The sequence below is a fragment of the Ursus americanus genome, chromosome 30 (genome assembly GCF_024610735.1).
Source record: "Ursus americanus isolate L20-20 chromosome 30, mUrsAme1.1.p, whole genome shotgun sequence".
NCBI classification, from domain to species: Eukaryota; Metazoa; Chordata; class Mammalia; order Carnivora; family Ursidae; genus Ursus; species Ursus americanus.
The window spans coordinates 25,112,976-25,131,410 of record NC_142156.1 but is presented as its reverse complement, the minus strand read 5'-3'; the positions used below and the strand labels follow the sequence as shown (position 1 = coordinate 25,131,410).

At 58.9% G+C, this 18,435-nt stretch overlaps 2 protein-coding genes and 1 long non-coding RNA gene across 6 annotated transcripts; 1 reads left to right on the top strand and 2 right to left on the bottom strand.

The window, feature by feature from the left end:
• Positions 1 to 1,676: 1,676 nt before the first annotated feature.
• On the bottom strand, positions 1,677 to 4,867 carry P2RX2 (purinergic receptor P2X 2). Of its 2 annotated transcripts, XM_045815665.2 has the most exons (12): positions 4,686 to 4,861; positions 4,462 to 4,597; positions 4,301 to 4,372; positions 4,127 to 4,202; positions 3,963 to 4,059; positions 3,728 to 3,808; positions 3,480 to 3,618; positions 2,959 to 3,089; positions 2,694 to 2,784; positions 2,493 to 2,558; positions 2,320 to 2,397; positions 1,677 to 2,151 (listed from the first exon to the last, which is right to left on the bottom strand). In XM_045815665.2, exons 1-12 carry the CDS (start codon positions 4,859 to 4,861, stop codon positions 2,047 to 2,049), a joined length of 1,248 nt encoding a protein of 415 aa, XP_045671621.1. In that variant the 3' UTR covers positions 1,677 to 2,046. The 2 variants fall into 2 exon arrangements, with proteins under 2 accessions (XP_045671621.1, XP_045671620.2); XM_045815664.2 differs by having other exon boundaries at positions 1,677 to 2,397; positions 4,686 to 4,867.
• Positions 4,868 to 5,010: 143 nt separating this feature from the next.
• On the bottom strand, positions 5,011 to 10,122 carry LOC123803893 (uncharacterized). 3 transcript variants are annotated; one of them, XR_015722358.1, is made up of 4 exons: positions 9,935 to 10,122; positions 7,686 to 8,524; positions 6,892 to 7,031; positions 5,011 to 6,268 (listed from the first exon to the last, which is right to left on the bottom strand). It is a non-coding gene; the product is annotated as an uncharacterized LOC123803893 (long non-coding RNA). The 3 variants fall into 3 exon arrangements; XR_006782996.2 differs by having other exon boundaries at positions 5,011 to 7,031; positions 7,686 to 7,881; positions 8,381 to 8,524; XR_015722357.1 differs by having other exon boundaries at positions 5,011 to 7,031.
• A 4,220-nt stretch (positions 10,123 to 14,342) lies between these two features.
• LRCOL1 (leucine rich colipase like 1) lies at positions 14,343 to 18,233 on the top strand. Its single transcript, XM_045815671.2, has 4 exons — positions 14,343 to 15,549; positions 17,064 to 17,189; positions 17,359 to 17,484; positions 17,567 to 18,233. The coding sequence occupies exons 1-4, from the start codon at positions 15,460 to 15,462 to the stop codon at positions 17,747 to 17,749; spliced, it is 525 nt and encodes a 174-aa protein (XP_045671627.2). The 5' UTR covers positions 14,343 to 15,459; the 3' UTR covers positions 17,750 to 18,233.
• Positions 18,234 to 18,435: the final 202 nt, after the last annotated feature.

Sequence of the window (18,435 nt, the reverse complement as noted above, 5' to 3'; positions counted from 1 at the left end):
AATGAGACTGGAAGCAGAAAAGGAACAGCCCGATTGGCAAGGCGACAGGCAGGCTCACTGAATCCTACACATAGACCCCAAATGGGCAGCCTCCAGAAGCGTGGCCCTGGGCCAGTGTCAGCTCTGGAGCCCGGCTTAAGCTCATCTGTGTTGCCTAACTTCTCAGTATTACACTGTGAACGTAACATTTTATTTGAATTTCACGTTTCTTAAAATGTTTACATGCGTATAAGGCGTCTGTCTCTACATGGATGGAAGGAGTAGCTAACATCGGTCCAGCTGGGTGCGTTGGCCCCTGGGTACTGTGCTTTGGGTGTGTCTAGGCCCCGTGGCCACGAGAAACCTGACACTGGCTGGAAGATGGACAGAGCCTGCATCAGCCCCCAGATGGAGATCAAATCAAATTAGGGCTGGGTGGGGGCGGGGGGGCTAACTAGGCTTCCTGGAAGTGGAGCTGGAGAAGTCCCAGAGGGGGGTGGGGTGGGACTGAGGGCCCGCACACCTCACTCGACGCTGCAACACCCTCCCACCCCCATCCCTGCAGCAGGGTGGCTCCCGCAGAGGCCAGCTTAGGGGCTGGGGCATTTGGGGTGTCTGAGGGCCCCAGGGTCACTCCTGCTTGGGAATGGGAAACCTGAACCCCTGGCTATGGTCCTTGAGCTGCTGTCCAGCCCCAACTGGAAAAGCCAGTTTCTCCAAAACTAGAGCTGGATGTCGGCGAGCCAGACAGCTAGGATGTTATAGGCATTTGGGTGACCGTGGAATCCTCACCCTGAGGATGGGAGGGTCTGGAGGGGGCCGGGTGGGGGCTTCCCAGGTGTGTGTCACAGCTGGCCCGGGTGGGTGTGGGCAGGTGGACTGGCTCTGGCCACCTGCCAGTGTCACTTGGGACTTGGGGACTCGGGCTGGGCAGGGTCTGAGCCCTCACGGGACCTTGGAAGTGGTGGGATCCCAGCTGAGGTGATCTGTGCAAAGCATGCCATGCGTGCTTGCCATGCCCGTTGCTAGGGAAATGGCCATCCAGCCCAGTTCTGGCAGCCCCTCAAGGGGGGGCCTGGCCAGGCAGGCACCAGGCAGAGTCTCTGAATGTAATGACCACTGTGGCATCCGTGAGTGTGCTGGCCAATTATCTGCAGGCCTGACCCGCTGTTGCTGGCCTGTGCTCCTTCTCAACCTGGCCCTGCCTTGTCCATCCCCTCCCCAGCACCAAATGCCTGCCTTGCCCGGGCGCTGTTGTGCGTGGGACCCGGGATGCTTGCACAGGTACCGGGAACAAGAGCCAGGTTTTCCTTAGTATGACTCTCGTCACCTACTCCCTGGCTCCCCTCGTCCTCCAGAGTCCCCCATCCTGTCCCATATTTTGAGGTTTGGGTCTGGGGTGACACCCCCACCCCCAGGAAGCTAGTAAGCAGGCTCACTGCAGGGCAGGTGCTGGGATGAGTTGAGCTCATGCACCGTCCGTCTCTGTGCTCACCCCCACCACCCACCTGGTCGGACATCATCATGACCTGGCTGGACGTGGGGGTAGACGTGCCCGTGCACTCTGCACCCAGGCTGGTTAGAGGGGAGACAGGACCGAGGGCGCCCACAGCTGCCACACGCAAGGACCCTCTCCTACATGTTTGTCTTCAGGGCTCAGGATGCTCTTCCTCAAAAATGAGGCCAGAGGTTCTGGTTACAGGTTTATTGGATTCCGGATGTGTGGTTTCTTGGCTATGAAGCAAGCAAAGGGTCTGGGCGCAGAGGGGTGAGAAGCTGGGGGGGGGGCAGCTGGGGAGGAGAAGGCAGGAGTTTGCCCCCCCCCAGGCCCTGGGGGAAGTTGGGGGGCCAGCTGGGGTCAAGGTGCCATCCACTTGGTGTCGGCCCACAGCCCGGCTGCACGGAGGTCTTGTAGTTCCCAGTTTCTCACGGTTGAGGTGCGAGGGCAGGGCCCCAGGTCCCCGTGGGCTGCTGGGGGAGCTGGGGCTCGGTCTCTTGGGACCCCAGACTTCAGGGCCCTACCAGGCAGAGCCTTCGACACAGCATGAGGGAAGGTGTGTGATGGGCTCAGAGCCGGGCCAAACCTCGGGGGTCTGCGAGTGTGGAGTCCTGCGGGGAAGGCTCGGGGGTGCACGGCTCCGGTCCTGCGGTCTGCTCAGGAGGGTCCACCATCTGCTCAGGCGGGGCAGAGGCGGGGCAAAGCCATGGGGGCAGGGCAGCCGGAGCTTGGCCCGCCTGGCCTGGGTCTGCAGAGCGGGGACCGGGCGGGGGAGGGGCCTGGCCCAACACAAGAGCCAGAGTCACAGGCCAGCTACCAGGGGAGCGTCTCGGCGTGCACACCTTGTCGAATTTCTTATGGCTGTACACCTTGTTTTTGTTCATAAACGTCAGCAAGATCCAGTCACACAGGAAGGAGCCCTGGGCCAGCGAGACCCACATGTGAGGGCCCAGGAGACACCCCCTCCCGTCCCCACCCCCAACCCCCCCCCCATGCCCAGCATGCACTTCCTTACCACCCCGATGGAGGTCAGTGCTGTGGCCAGGTTAATGATGGTGGGAATCAGGCTGAACTTCCCTGCCTTGGGAGGGGAGGCTGCCTTAGATGGTTGTGGGTCTGCGGCAAGGGGAGCTCAGGGAGGGTGGGGGACAAGGGGCTGTGCCAGCTCAGTCCTGGGCCTTCCTGAATCCCGGGTGGGTAGAGCAGGCTGGTTTACCTGTCCGTGCACGATGACATCAATGCGGATCCCATAGGCCTTGATAAGCGTGCGTGTGGTGCTGCCGTTTGTCTTGTAGTATTTGGCAAACCTGGGAAAGAATGAGCCCAAGGAGCATGGCGGTGGGTGCCCGCCCATCACCCAAGATGGGACGCCCCAAGACTCCACCCCCCCCGGACCCCTGAACTCTGAGCGCCTGCCCTGTCATCTTGGAGCCACCACCGCCAGGGCGGACGAGGACCCAGGCATCCCAAGGCCAAGGTACCTGAAGTTGTAGCCAGATGAAGCTGGGACGTGCTTGGGGTCAAGCCTCCGGAAGGAGTACTTGGGGTTGCACTTCGATGCTGACAGGTCCAGGTCACAGTCCCAGTTGATGATGACCCCAATGACGCCACCCTGCCCAGAAGTGGGCACAGAGATGGGTGTCAGGGAGGGCACACAGAGGACCCTTGAGGGCTGTGGGGTCCTGCCCTGAGACTGCATATGGGGTGCTCATCTCAGGGCACCGGGGGCAGCTCAGGGTTGAGAGCCGGGGTGCTTGGGGAGCACCCCGATTCTGAAGCATGAGGGGACACTGGTGGCCAGCTCTGTGACCAGGAGTCAATAATTTAGCAGGAGCCGTACATGCCCAGATGGGTTGGCCGATCGTGTTTCTCCTCCCTCTGCCTGAACAGGGCCAGGGTTGGCCAAGACTGCAAAGGGGGTTGGCAGACCTTTTGTCCACAGGTAGGAGCCAGCACCTGAAAGGAGAGCTGACTCCCCCACTGTCCCTCGGCTGCCCCTCACCGTATGTGCCAGCTCCGTGAAGTTCTCCCCCGCCTGTTCCACAATGAAGCCCAGCTTGAAAATGGGACAGTAGAGATCAGAGACCTCATCGAACGTGCAGTGTTTCAGGTAGCCATCCTTCCCGTGCTCTATGTTGCCCCTGTGGACAGGGCCCGGCCATGTCGGGGGCTCTGAACCCACGAACACCACGCTCCCCAGAGGGAGTGCCCATCCCTAGCCCCTGGTCGCCATACCCTAGTGGCTCTTACTTGGAGAACTGGAATTTAGGGTAGTGGATGCTGTTCTTGATGAGGATGGTGAAATTTGGGGCCATCTTGCCGAGAAATTGGCTGAGGAGGCAGACTGGATGCATTTAGTCTTCCCGCCCCAGTCCCCCTCCCCGGCATAGCCCAGCTCCGCTCCGTGAGGAGAGAAAGGAGCGAACCAGAGTCGGGCTGGGGTGTCAGCCGGGCCCAGCTAGGTGGGGTCACCGGGTGTGCACACCTGACAGAGGCCCCGTCTTCCACAGGGCACCAGCCAGACACCTCGCAGGTCTTGGCCGAGCCTTGATAGTAGGGTACGCAGCGTCCGGTCCGCAGGCCTGCGGGCAGAAGTGCGCTCAAGGGGCGAGGGCGCGGCCCGTCCCACCCCCGCTGGCGCGCACTGACCGTTTCCCAGCATGTCCAGCTGCCCGGCCACGCAGTCCTCGTCCGAGCCGCAGGTGGCGTCGCGGACTCTCATGCTCTAGGGAGGAGCCGGCTCGGTCAGGGCCCCACACCTCCTGGGGCGGCACGGCTGGCGCCCCTCCCTCCGCCCCAGCTCTGCCCTCCGCCCGGCCTCACCTCGGGGCAGGTTCCGAGGGTCTGGGAGGGTGTGACCTCAATCCTGGTAATGATGCTGAACACGCTGCCTCCCTGGGCTCAGAAAGAGGGGACGGTCGGCCGGGGCGGGCAGCGCAGGCACCCCTCGCTCCTTCCCGGGGCGCGCGGGGCGGGTAGCGCACCTCGGGGGGCTTGACGTACTCCTCCACGTCCCACACTTTGTGCTCGGAGGAGGTGATGCCCTTGACCTTGGTGATGACGGAGCTCTCGGGGCCCGTCTCGCTGTCCTGGTAGCTCTTCTGCACGATAAACACGTACCTGCGGGGAGGGCAGGCCGCTCTGGAGGCGACCGGGACCCTCCCCCGCCCCGCGCCCCGGCCCCGCGCCCCGGCCCGGCCGCACCCACCACACGAAGTACAGCAAGATGAGCAGCTGCACCGCGCGGTACACGACGCCCAGGCGCCGGTTCTTCACCACGATCACCTTGGGCGTCTCGTAGTCCCAGAACGCCGACCAGCAGCCCTGGGCCAGTCCCCTGGCCGCGTGCGCCCCCGCGGGGGGCTTGGGCTCGGCGGCCGCCATGGCCCGGAGCTCCGCCAGGGCCGCGACGCGGCGCGCACCCTGCGGGCCAGGGGCGCGGGCAGGGGAACCCCGCGGCACCGCCCCGGGGCGTGGCCTGGCGCGGCCGCCCCGCCCCCGCCCCGCCCCGCCCTGCCCGCGCGGGGGCCCGGAGCCGCGGGGCGCACCTGGCAGGTGTCGGCAGGTGTCGCCAGGTGGGCCCGCAGCGCGCAGAGGTGAGTTCGGCAGCCTGCGCCCCAGCGCGCTCGCGGAGGGCCCGAGGACGCACCGGGCGCACGTCCCCGGGGAGGACCCAGAGCCGCCGGGGGCTTGGCTGAGACGCGGGAGGAGGACGCGGCCCGCGGCCCCAGCGGCGTCTGACGGCGGCGCGCGCCCCGGCGGGAGGGCCGGCCTGTTGGATACGCAGCTTTCCCAGCCTTATGGGGAACCGTTGACTTGCCACACGGTGCGAGGGTAAGGTGCACGAGGAGGTGACTTCCGAAGGGCGGTCCTTGGCTCCGGGCCGCCGTCGCTGCTCAGCAAGGGCACGCTCCCGGCCGGTTCACTCGGCCCTGGGGGCCTTTCTTTGCCCCAACAGCCCCTTTGCTGATCTGCAGCTGAGCCACTTAAGCTCCGATCAGCAGTGTGCGGTTCCAGTCTCTGCACGTCCTCGTCTACACCTGCTAGTTTCAGCTCGTTTAGTCATTGCCATTCTAGTGGTGGAAATGGTGTAACTCGTGTGGATAAATGTCTATTTAATCTGCTGCTGGTTTTAAAATTAGGTTTGCCTTTCTGTTGTTGGTTTGGAACAATTCTCTATATATTCTGACTACTAAGCCCTTGTCAGATTTGCAAGTTTTTCTCCCATTGCAGGTTATATTTTCTCTGTCTTGGTAATGCCCTTTGAGGCACAAAAGTCTTTAATTTCAGTGAAATCAGTTTGTCTATTTTTTCTCTTTTGTTGCTTGTCCCTCCGCTGTCATTTCTAAGACTCTACCATCTATCACGAAATCCAAATTTATCTACAGCTTCAGCACAATCCCTACCAAAGTCCCAGGTGCAGAAATGGATAAGCTGATCCTAAAATTCATATGGAAACACAAGGGACCCAGAGTTGTCAAAATAACCTTGATAAAGAAGAGCAAGTTGGAGGACTCCTGCTTTCCAAGTTCAACCCTTACTACAAAGCGAGAGTAATCCAGACAAGCGACTGTAGGACCCAGCAATTCCATTCTCACTGGCCTAAGGATAGAAATGCAGATCTAGAGGGCCGCCTGGGTGGCTCAGTCGTAGAGGGTCTGCCTTCGGCTCAGGGCTGATCCCAGGGGCCTGGGATGGGCCCCGCATGGGCTCCCTGCTCGGCGGGAGGACTGCTTCTTCCTCTCCCACTGCCCCTGCTAGTGTTCCCTCTCTTGCTGTCTCTCTCTCTCTCTGTCAAATAAATAGATAAAATCTTTTTTAAAAAATGCAGATCTAGGGAATTGAACTGGGAACTGAAAAGTAAAATATAAATGTTAAATAGAATAAAATAAATTGATTTTTGACAGGTACCAAAATAATTTAATGGGAAAGAGTAGTGTTTCAAAAAACCGTCCTGGGAAACTGGACATCCACGTGCAAAAGAATGAAGTTAAACCCCCTACCTCACATCACATGTGGAGACCAACTCAAAAAGGACCTAAATGTAAGAATGAAAACCATGAAACTCTTAGAAGAAAACATGGGAGTAAACATTTGTGGCCTTAGATTTGGCAATAGAATATTATAAATTACAACAAAGATGTAAACAAAAAAAAAAAAAAAAGAAAAAATAAACTGGACTTCACCAAAATTAAAAACTTCTGTGCTTCAAAGGACACCATCGAGAAAGTGAAAAGTTACCCACAGAATGGGAGAAAATATTTGCAAACCACATATGTGATAAGGATTTGTATCTTAAAAAAAAAAAACCTATGGCAACTTATAACAAGATGATAAATAACGGATTTTAAAAATGGGCAAAGTATCTGAATAGAAATTTTTCCAAAGAAGATACACAAATGGCCAGTAAGTACCTGAAAAAATTCTCAACATCCTCCGTCAGAAGGGAGACATCACTTCACCACCAGGAAAGACGTGACAGACGTTGGAAAACCACGTGGCAGTACATCAAAAGGGTTGGACTTCAGCCACCACAGGAGCCACAATTCCACCTCTGGACGGAATACCCAAAAGAAATGAAAACACGTTGTCAAGCAGAAACTTGTACATGAATGTTCTTAGCATTATACATGACGGCTAAGATCGGAAACAGCCCAAATGTCTGTCAACTGTTGAATGAGTAAGTGGTATGTGGTGTATCCATACAATGGAATAGAATTCTGCAATAAATGGAAAAAGCCCCTCGTACGTTCCATTCGTCAGGACATAGGCGAAGACATTATGCTAAGTGAATGAGGCTAATCCCTGAAGGCTGCCTGCTGTCTGAGCCCATTTATGTAAAATCCCCAAACCAGGCCAGTCCAGAGTAGTGCCAGGGGCTGGTGAAGGGGGTGGGTCATGGTGCTGCCTGGGTGCTGGGCAGGATGGGCCACTGCTCCCTGCTGCCTGTGGCCAGGGAAGACAGAGACCTTGCCCTGGGGTGCTTCCCTGCCCCCCAGGCCCGCGGATGCTGGTGTTGGCAGAGAGGGTCTCTGTGCCTTGGAGGCGAGTGGCTGGTCAGTCTGTCCACCATGGGTTACAGGAGCATAGGGCACACGGCCTTCCCACTGGCCAGGGGCTGGTCACTGCATGTCTCCGATGCAGTGACCAGCCTGACCCCACCACCCGGGAGGGGCAAGCAGCCTGCCTCAACATCTGGCACACTGACCCCACCAGCAGAAGCTTCAGCCAGAGGCGGTGAGAACTTGCGATGCGGTGTGGTTAGCTGGCCTGCTGGGCCCCATGGTGATTGCAGGACGTGAGCTAGAGGAGAACAGCTCGTCCAGGAGGCTGAGAGGAGGGAACACCACCAACTCAGAGCGGAGCACAGAGGCAGGGTCCAGAGTGAGAGGACAGCCGGGAGCCTGGGACACAGGGTTCAAGGAAGAGAAGACAAGTGACGAATATTGAAGAAAATGATCGGATTTGAGCACAGACTTGCATCCGCAGGTGACTGTGGCTTGTTGGGTCCCAGGAAGGATGACTTTTAGGAAAGGTGGCTGGAGAGTCTGGGAGAGGCAGTTGAATTCCAGTGATGAAGACAGACGGACTGAACGAGCGTCTCCACTCTGCAGCGTCCCTCCTGCGGGCGAAGCTGGGCCCCGGCCGCCGTGAGCAGGCGTTTTGTCTTCTGCCTGCCTGCGCGTACCTTCCTCCTCTTTTCTCGGAAGAAAAGGTATGCAATACAATCTCGCGTTTGTCCCAGAATGTATCGATTCTGTTCTTGAGACGAGTCTCCTGCCCTGTGCCGTGAGGGCTGCACAGCAGGCGTGAGGAGAGCGCGAGGGCCCCTGGGAAGGTTCCAGTTACTAGAGCACATTCAGCGTGCAGTCTGTTTGGGCTCCGGAGACTGCGAATACTTACTGGGAAGTTTACATGGGGTGTCCGGAAGTCCGCTGGACAGAAAAGGAGGAAACCAGTGGAGCGGCCGGCTGGCTCAGTTGGTAAAGCCCGTGACTATTGATCCTGACCTTGTGCGTTCAGACCCCATGGTGGGCAAACAGCTTCCTTAAAAAAGAAAAAAAAAAAAAAGAAGGAACGAAAGAAAAGAAAAAAACCTGTTTAATGAAAAATATGAATAAAATGAGAGCACTTGATGCAAACTCCCCAGGCTGGGAGAAAAGCAGTGTGGACCCTAGTCATACAATTTGTAAGGACAGCCACTGTGTCCATTAAAATTTATAATTTGCATAATACTTTAAAAATTTTTATTTATTTGTGAGAGAGAGAGCACGCACAAGCGAGCTGTGGGGCGGGGGGGGGGGAGGGAATGGACTGCCGGAGTCGGGGCTCGATCCCAGGACCTGAGCCGAAGGCAGATGCTTAACTGACTGAGCCACCCAGGTGCCCACATAATACTTTTAAATAGGTTAAAGAAATTAGTCGTAGGAGGACTGAGTCTCATACTAGTTTTTCAAGTGAAAAAGTTTTACAAGTGAAAATTTACAGGTGAAAAAAATTTATTCAGTTGAATTCTAAAACCTTTGAATTCTATAAGTAAGAGTTCAACATACAAGCAAAAATGGATTTCCTTTTCTAAACAGCTTCGTTGAGATCAAATTCCCACGCCATCCAATTTACGCGTTTGGAGCGTGGAACTCATCGTTTCCAAAATCTTCACAGGGTTTGCAAGCACCCCAGTCTGACTTTAGAACGCCCGGCGCCCCTCACAGATGCCCCATGCCCATCACCAGCCCCGCCGCTGCCCCTGGGCTCCCCGGACCCCGCGCTCCTGCGTCTCCACCGACCCCCGCGGCCGCCTGCCTGGGGCTCCCTCCCCACCCGCGCTACCGGGCTTGGGGCTGGGGCGCAGAGCCGCTGTGACCGTGCAGGACTCGGACCGAGAGAGCCGCCCCCTGCGCGGCCAACCCACAGGGAGAAGACAGTGACAAGCGGCCCTTCCAGGCTACTGAGTTTGGGGCCCCTCGTTAGGCAGTGCGGAGGCCGCCTGTGGCTCCCCAGTCCCTCTGGGTTCCTGCTCCAGCCCGGACCCTGCCCGGCGTCCCGGAGCCCCTCCCGGAGCCGCTGGGCTGCGGCTCTCCCTGCAGGCGCCTCCTCTCCTCAGCTGCTAACCCCCTTACACCCCCACCTCGCCCCGCCCGTTTCTACGTCATTCGGCCTCATCTATTTGTTGACGCGACCGTTTCCCAAACTAGACCGAGCTCCTCTAGGTGGTAGGGACGCGCAGTCCTTTCCTCTCAGAGCCTAGCACCTAATCGGTAATGAGAAGTCAGTAAACATTTATCAAATGAACGGCGTCTGCAGGAATCAATGAAGACCCCCCACCCCCAGTGAGGACACACAGGTCGTTTATCCAGAGCTGGGGAGTCAGCCCCCAGGTGGGGTCCGCAGACTCACAGATGGGATGTGGGGAAGGTGCTGCAGGCGACCCGAGGCCAGGGGGTGGGGGCGTCCCACCTGACTGGTTAGGGGGCATATTGGCTGGTCCTGACTTGGAGGTGGGGAGAGCCAGGGGAGGCCGGGGTCCCTGACCCAGTGCTGGATGTCCGGCCAGTGCTGCAGCGGCTGTGGTCAGCTTCCCCGGGTCCGTGCGCCCCGCCATGCCTGCTTACATGCTGTCCCCCGGCACCATGGACACAGGCTCTCGTGGAGTGCAAGGTGGGGGCAGGACGGAGATAGGGGAGGAGCTGCAGACTTTGCCCTGGGCTCCCTTGGCCTCGGTCCTCCTGATCCCCGCTCAGGGGCTGGAGTCTTTTCTGGAATTACGGCTTGGCGGGTCTCCCTTCCACGCAGGGGAGCAGGTGGGGCCCAGGACAAAAAGGCAGGACCACTGAATGCTCGGGCAGTTACCAACAGCCAGGGAGCATTGTCTGCAAGGACTGGGCCGTGTCGGGCATTCCCCCGTGTGGCCTGCTCCTCTGTGTGGAGGTGAGCAGAGGCGGGCCCAGCGCCCTGGTCCGGGGCACGCCGCCGTTTCTCAGAGCAGCAAAGACGCGGGGTGGGAAAGGCCCCAGCTTGACGGGCAATGCTCAAACGATGGTGGTCACGGGGCAGGGGATAATCTGTCGGGATCTGTGATCTCTGGCAAGGTTTGGCATCAAGCTTTTATTTGCCAGATTGGGATGCTTCGGGTCACACCTGATGCTGAGGTTCGGAAGGAGAGACTGTGGGCAGGTGTCTGGCCTGAGAGGTTTACAAACAAATATCCAAGAAAAGAGACTCCGTTTATAAAGGAGTATATATATTTTAAAGATTTTATTTATTTTTGATAGAGTGAGAGCATGCAGGAGTGGGGGGGGGGAGCGGCAGAGGCAGAGGAAGAAGCGGCCTCCCCGCTGATGGGAGCCGGACGCGGGGCTCGATCCCAGGACCCTGAGATCACGACCTGAGCCGAGGGCAGACGCTCACCGATGACGGAGCCGCCCAGGCGCCCCCATAAAAGAATATTTTAACATAAGCGGGGGGGGGGGTTGTGAATGCCCATCTTCAAGTTCAGGAACAGCCACGCCTCCAGGGAGGGTGAGGGGGGCCTGCGGCTTTTGATTTTCTGTGGGAAGATACGGGTCAACATTTTATCTTCTGGCCTTCGTAATGGTGCAGGTCAGGGGCCTTAAGCACCTTCACACGGTCGGTCGTCAGCCGCCACCACTGTCCACCTGGGACTCTCTCATCTTCCCAAACTAACGTTCTGTCCCCACTAAACACGGGCCCCGCCCCAGCCCCTGGCGGCCACCACCTGCTCCGTCTCTAGGACCCCGCCGGCTCTGGGCCCTGGGGTGAGTGGGATCTTGCTGCAGTGTCTGTCCCTCCGGCCCCGGCCTCTTTCCCTCGGCACCGCGTCCTCAGGGTCCATCCAGGTTGTGGCAGGCGTCACAAGTGCCTTCTTTCTTAAGGTGACATATTTCTCTTCATGATGGACCACGTTTTGTGTACCCTTCGTCCTGGACACTGGGGCTGCTCCCACCTCTTGGCTGCTGTGGACAGCGGTGGGCTGGAGCTTCTCTGTGTGGACGGTGTGTTCCCGTGGGGTGTGGACTGCAGGACGGATCAGGCACATCAGGCCCAATTTTAGGAACTGGCCTGTGAACTTCTCAAAGGCCCATGGGAAGGTCTGAGACCATAAGGTTTTTTACTTCTGTTTAAAGGACAAAGAGAACACAGCAAGTTCAACATTTTCAAACGTTCAAGCTGTGATTCAAATTTAGCTTTTATAAAGTTATAACACTCCTATTCGTTAGGTTTGATAGGGTACGGAAACAGGACTTACAGCGGCCGTGGTTTTGCTGGTTTATCTTTGAAAATGTCTACCCGACTCCCTCGACCGGTGTCCTTTCTGCAGCACAGGGGGAGTGGTCAGCAGAGCGGGATGCCGCCCAGCTCGTGAGCACAGCACACGGAGCCGGGTGTCTGCGTCCCAGGAGAGGGGCCTCAGGAGGGACAGCCCTGCCCACAGCTGGGTCCGGACATCCAGCCTCCAGGACGGTGAGGGACGAATGTGCGTGGTCAGCCCGCCCGCCGTGTGGTATGTGTTGAGAAGCCCTAGCGGACGGGTATAGGTGTCCCACGTGGGTGGTTGGGGGGAATATTTGGCTTCTCAGGCTGGTCCTGAGCTGGGGAAGCCGTCGTCGCTGGCCCAGGGCTGGTCGTCCAGGGCCAGCTGAGAGACCGGGGGCCAGAGTTCCACCTATGGATGGTCTGGCCACCGTCTGTTCGGATATGCCGTCGTCCAGGACCAAAAGCTGGGTCTTGGTTTGCACCTTGGAGATATGCGGCCACCTCATGAGACCTGTTTCTGAATGGTGTGAACCAGAGCCCGACCTCGGGGGCCTCAGGGTCTGGGAAGTGCTGGCGGGAGCCACCGGGTGGGCAGCCTCAGTGTCCCCAGAACATCTGGGCAGAGACAGCCTTGGAATGCCATGCTTACGCCCTGCTCACACTGTGCTGGGCAGCGTGCGGGGACCCCACCCCCTCACACATGGCCGTCCGCCAGCAGGTGAGACCCCCACGTGGCAGAGGGCAACCCGACCTGGCCCTGCTTCTCTGGGGGGGGAAGATGTGCAAACACCGTTACCACACCTGCCCAGATAGACCGTGACGTGCCTGCTTACAGGTGGAAAGTGAAGGAGCGGCGGTGCCGTCTGTGCCGCGCCCAGTGGGTCCCTGCACTCCGCCTCCCTGTCTTCCTCAGTCTCCGCTGACGGCACCCACATAGGCTCCTGGTTCATGTGGCTGCGTCTGTTTTGAGCCCGATCCGCGAAACTTGTGAATGAAATGCCGCAGCGATGCTTTTTTTGGGTACGAGCTACGGTGACTGCAGGGAAACTGAAGTATCAAATGACAGAAAACCCAAAACCCAGGCGATATATCCCGTGATTTGCAGTAAAACCGGTGTGAACCTCTCTCGCCGTTCTGAGATGTCTGTGGTGCTGAATCCGTCCTTACGGGAGGTTGCATTTCACGTCGGGTTGCATTTCACGTCGGCACCAGGTCATTTCTGGATCCTTTTGTGGAGGTGAAAGGATGCTGTGCTCTGGGGACAATGCCCCCGTTGGTGGCTCGGACCAGCGAGCGCTCCTGTTGATGTGAGACGAGCAGGAGGTTAAGCAGAGCCGTCGTGGACCCCTCCCTGCCCCAATACCTGGTCCAGCGTCTCCTTGTGACCTTCCTGACGAGCAGCCTGCCCCCCGTCCGGGCGACCCCGGGCAGCCCTGTGTCGGCTCCACCGTCCTGCACCGTCCTGCTTGGCCACTGGCCCTCCTCCTCCCTCTGCGTCCCCTCCAAGCACACAGGCCACTGTGTGTCTGCCTATTTTCCTGGGTTCTGTGCTTCCGAATTCCTGGCCCCCAGTGTGACCAGCCCCAGGGGGAGATTAGCAGTTGGAGTGCTCCTGGCCTCGGGACCTGAGCCGTCTGGGAAGGTCAGCAAACAGAATTCCTCTCTGCTTTGCAGCACAAGGGACCCCAGTAAGGAACAATGGGGGGAGATGAGCCTGGCTTCCCTGGAACCATCTGGAAACCAGAGGTTCAGGGGACACAGATGGGACAGTGGGAGCCCACCTCTCCCCTCACAGACAGGGAAACAAGGTCCCAGAAAGGCCCTGCAGCAAATAGAGGGAACCTGGGATGGGAACCCAAGGCAGGTCTGAGTTTGAGGCTCGTGGGCCCTGGGTCAGGGGCTGGCAGTCCTGAGGGGAGCACCGCCAACGGCGCAGGGAGACAAATTTGAGGAGAGGTTCTGGAACATGGATGAGAAGGCGGGGAGAGCGAGCAGGAAACACAGGCCTGGGGCCAGAGGTTCAGAGTGGGGGGGGCACCCCTCCTGTGCCCACAGGGCTTTGGAATACAGCGGGTTGGGTTTGAGGCCTCAGTGTCAGAACGCTCGCCACAGGCTCTGACCTCCAGAAGACACCAGAAAGAACGGGGAGTGAAGGCTGATGGACTCTGGGTTGTGCTATGGGATGACGGAATGAATGTTCTGGAACTAGATAGAAGACGTGGTTTCACAACATTAAGAATGCCCTAGACGGGGGTGCCTGGGGGGCTCAGTCGGTTGAGCATCCGACTCTTAGTTTTGGCTCAGGTCATGATCTCAGGGTTGTGAGATTGAGCCTCGAAATTGGGCCCTGTGCTCAGCGGGGCGTCTGCTTAAGATACTTTCTCTCCCTCTGCTCCTCCCCCCACTCGTGCTCACGTGCTCTCTCTAAAGCAAAAAAATCTTTTTGAAAAAATGCAGTAAATGCCACTGAATTGTTCATTTTCTTATTGAAAAAATTTAAAAAAGATTTTATATATTTATTTGAAAGAGAGCACGCCCGAGAGAGCACAAGCAGGGGGAACAGCAGAGGGCGGGGGGCGGAGGGGAAGGAGGCTCTCCACTGAGCACGGAGTCCGACGCGGACTCGATCCCAGGACCCCGGGATCATGACCTGAGCCGAAGGCAGACACCCAGCCGACTGAGCCCACACAGGTGCTCTAATATCACCTTATCTAAAACAATAAAAGAACGAGGGGCAGAATTGGAGGCCAAACCGTCAGCTTTATGAATAGCCAGTGAGGCAACCAGATACCATGTGGGGTGGGGGCGGCTTAGGTTTAGATCTGAGGCTAACCTGGGACTCCTGGCAATCCCTCCTGGATCCAGGATGGGAGAGTCACCTGTGGCGGGGGGCTGCTGTGCCCACTTGCCCAACCTGCAGGCACTCCACCCCAGCGTGTGGGCGGGGACGGCTGGGCCCCGCAGTCCTGCCCGCCTGCTGGACTGAGCAGGGGGGCTCAGCCATGAGGGTCCCAAGGGTGCTAACAGCAGGGAGGCTCCTGTTTAACTCAGAGAGGCACAATCATTCCCTGGAGGAAGGGTGTTGAAAATTCATTTTCCACTCAGTGATAAGAAGAGATTTGCTATCAAGCCATAGAAGACACAGAGGAAGCTTAGATGAGTCTTAGTGGGTGAAGGAAGCCAGTCTGGAAAGGCTGCCTTTGTAGAGTCCCAACTTCAGCACGCCGGGGAAGAGGCAAACGACGGGCCCAAAATGATACCCCAAAACATCCATGGTTGCCAGGGTTTCGTGGGCAGGGATGAACAGGTGGAGGCCAGCGGTTTTAGGGCAGTGAAAACACTGTGGGCTGATGTGGTGGCATTTGTCCAACCCACAGAACATGGAGCACCAGGAGCCCTAAGGGAAGCTGTGGACTCCCGGTTGTAACAATGTATCAATATCAGCTGAGCGGTTGTAACAAGCCCACCACGCCCACAGAGTTCATAACAGGGAAGCAGGGAGGGGAAGGGAGGCTGTATGGGAACTCTCTGTACTCGCTGCACAATTTTTCTGTAAACCTTAAACTGTTCTAGAAAATAATGTCTATTAATTTTAAAAAATCTATTTTGCAAGAGAAAGATGGGGACAGGGGGAAGGAAGCAGGTGCCCACGCAGGTGCTGTGGGGGCAGGGATGGCCATCTGGGGCATTGACGAGCCACGAGCCCCATGGCGTGCGCCGGGCGTCTGCTGCTGCTGCTCTCGCTGCTGCCTACGTCCTTGGCCTGGAGGACCAAGAGCGTGTTTCTGTTCCACAAGGTAAGCGCACACGCCGCAGCATTCACCCGCAGAGGCGGCCCCTACCTACTCCAGCTCCCTGGGGCTCCCAGCCCCTTTTCTGCAGGTGCCCATCCCCACGGGTCTTGTCTGGGCTCCTGAAAAGGAGGGTGCCTGGCACACATCCTCTTCCCCAGGCATTGGGGCCCCCAGGACGGCTGATTCTGGTGCCTAGGATCCCAACACCAAATCCAGGCCAGAGGGCAGCACGGTGGGGGTGGGGTGGGGCCAGAGCAAAGCGTATGCACTGGGAGGGGTGTGGGCAACGTGAGAGTGCCTGTCCTGCTGTCCCCTCTTCACCTCCCTAATGCACAAGTCCCCCCACGTCCACAGCACCCACTGCACGGCGGGTACCCCGCTGGAGGCCGGGGACTCGGGGCCCCTCGTGAGGCAGGGGAGAAGGGATCTGGATGCCTGGTGTTGGGCCATCACCCAGAACTCCCTCGGCGCCCCAGGACAGGAGTGAGCTTCCTCCTCTGGCCGCTTCTCACCTGCAAAGCTGCCTCACTTGGCTCCAGGTCCCGGTCTCTGAGCGCCTTCCCAGCTTCAATTTTAAGTCAGTAAGGACTTCAAAACCAAACCCAACCCAAGTTTTCCCTGTATGAAAACCCTCCAGTGTGGGCGCCTCAGCCCCCGGGCGCTCCGGGACCCGGGGTCTGCGGGCCCTGCTGGGGGACCCGGTGCACTTGCTTGGCTCCTTCTAGCTGTGTGTGAGGCTCGGCCCTGCACCTTCCTCCACTGGGGGCACGGGTGGCACCCTCCCAGGCCCCGGAGCCCCCACACGCAGCAGTCCCAGCCGCGGGAAGCCGGGCGGGAGGCCCTGCGCCCAGGCAGAACGTGCCACTTGGCACTCCGCACATTCGCTTTGGAAGATATACCTATTTTTCATAAAAGTTGTTCTTTATGTTAACATGGGACGGGGACCCTATTTTTAAATAGGGTTATGCATAAATACGTAAAACTTCCTGAGTTAGTGCCTACGCCGGAGAGGTCATTAGCTGGAACGCACAGCAACAACAGCTTTGGGCGCCTTAGTAATTTTTTGAGTTTGCAAAGGAGTTTTGAGACCAAAAGTTTGAGAACTTGGATCAAAGGGTTCGAGAGAGACCGGGGCCTGGAGCCAAGTGAGGCAGCTTTGCAGGGTGGGGTGAGACCCCAGCCATAGCTCTGGGCTGGCTCTGTGACCCCGGCAGGCACTTGCCCTCTCTGAGCCCGGAAGAGCCGTGAGAGCGTCTCCTTCCTGCCCTGCTGCTCCTTCTCGCATCCTCCGTGCCTCGGTTTACCCTCCCGTCCATGTGGCTCACGGCAGACACAGACCACACTAGCTCCCTTCCTCTCCCTTTCCTCTGGCTTCCCCGGCCATCGGTCCCACCAGGTCTGGAATATTCCAGGAAACTTGAAGGGACGCAGAAAGAAGGGGAGGGTGTTCCTAAATGGGGAAGCCCTAGCGGGAAGCTGGGTCTCCCGCGACACCCGGTACCTGCCCGGCTTTGCAGCGGATGGGAGATGCGTGCGATGATCACGCCGAGTGCCAGAGCCGCTGCTGCGTCACCAACAGCCTGAACCCGCAGACGTTCTGCACGTCCAAGACCATCTTCCTCAAGTGCTTGCCTTGGCAGAAGGTGTGCCCGGCGGGGCGGCGGGGCGCGGGGCGGGGCGAGGAGGGGGCGGGATGACGGGGCGAGGGGGTGGGGCAGGTGGCGGGGCGAGGCGGGGGCTGGGCACTGCTGCCCAGAGCCGCCCACAGCGGGGGGCGGTGGTCGAGAGCACCGGGGCTCCGTGTCCTGGCAGCCCAACAGGCACACCTGCTCTGATCACGCCGAGTGCAAGAGCCGCTGCTGCGTCACCAACAGCTCCCGCTCGCAGATGTTCTGCAAGCCCAAGACCATCTTCCTGCAGTGCACGCCGTGGCGCAAAGTGAGGGGCGAGCGGGTGGCCCGGCGAGGCGAGGCGGGGGCGGGGCGGGAGGCGGGCACCAGGCTCCCCTCTGTGTCCCCAGCCCAACGGCGCCTACTGCAGCCACCACAAGGAGTGCCACAGCCAGTGCTGCCTCGTGCTGAACGAGCTCAGCCGCCCCTGCTGTGTCCGCCGGAGCGGGCTCCTGGCCCAGTGCCTGCCTTTGGTGAGTCCCCTCGCACCCGGGATGGAGGTGCTTCCCGCATGGAAGTCCTGCAGCCAGTGAATGTGGCCGTGTCTCCAAACCCGCTGGGCGTCCCCTTCCCGGGCAGGCTGACACCTGCTGTCTGCAGACTGGCCTCCATGTCCGTTTCCTTGAGCAGGAAAGCACGGGTGAGGCCTCACAAAAGGGAAGAGGTCATGGGCAGAATGGGGTCTCCTGGTGCGCTGGGGTCCCAGTAGGAAGCAGGTGCCACACGCCTGGTGAAGGGCCGTCAGATGTGTGGCTGGGTGGCGGACCTCAAGCACCGGGCAGCATCAGGATTCACAACAGTGGGGCTGAGGGAGGGGAGGGGGCCGGACAGGCCCGACGGAGGACCTCTCCGGAGCTGCTCTCTCCTTCCACCCTCCCTTCTGGACCCTTGCGGTAGCTGAACAGTAACTGCAAAACCAGAAGGACAGAGGTCAAGTGACACAGCCCCAGAGATCAGCCTCCTAGGGCACAAGACATGTGCGGTGCCCTAGAGATGGGGGGCACATGGGGATGTGGGCGGATGAAGACGGGGTGGGGGTTGGAGACAGGGTGGTGGGGGTGGAGACGTGGGGATGAAGATGGGGGACGGAGATGGGGGTGTCGGAGACGGTGAGAGGATGCGGGGTGGGTATGGGAGACAAGGGCGTGGACGGTTGGAGATGGGGGTGCCACAGCAACTGGGGACGGGCTTCGGGGGCTGCGGAGAGAACACGCAGGGG

Bases quoted from the DNA above. Each gene is read 5' to 3' on its own strand.
- P2RX2 (XM_045815664.2), bottom strand. From the start codon at position 4,861: ATGGCGGCCGCCGAGCCCAAGCCCCCCGCGGGGGCGCACGCGGCCAGG. The intron at 3,809-3,962 runs GTGTGCACACCC...CTGCCTCCTCAG, and splicing joins GAAGACGGGGCCTCTGTCAG to CCAATTTCTCGGCAAGATGG. The intron at 2,559-2,693 runs GTAAACCAGCCT...TCCCCTCCCAAG, and splicing joins ATGTCATCGTGCACGGACAG to GCAGGGAAGTTCAGCCTGAT.
- LRCOL1 (XM_045815671.2), top strand. From the start codon at position 15,460: ATGGCGTGCGCCGGGCGTCTGCTGCTGCTGCTCTCGCTGCTGCCTACG. The intron at 15,550-17,063 runs GTAAGCGCACAC...CCGGCTTTGCAG, and splicing joins GCGTGTTTCTGTTCCACAAG to CGGATGGGAGATGCGTGCGA. The intron at 17,485-17,566 runs GTGAGGGGCGAG...CTGTGTCCCCAG, and splicing joins AGTGCACGCCGTGGCGCAAA to CCCAACGGCGCCTACTGCAG.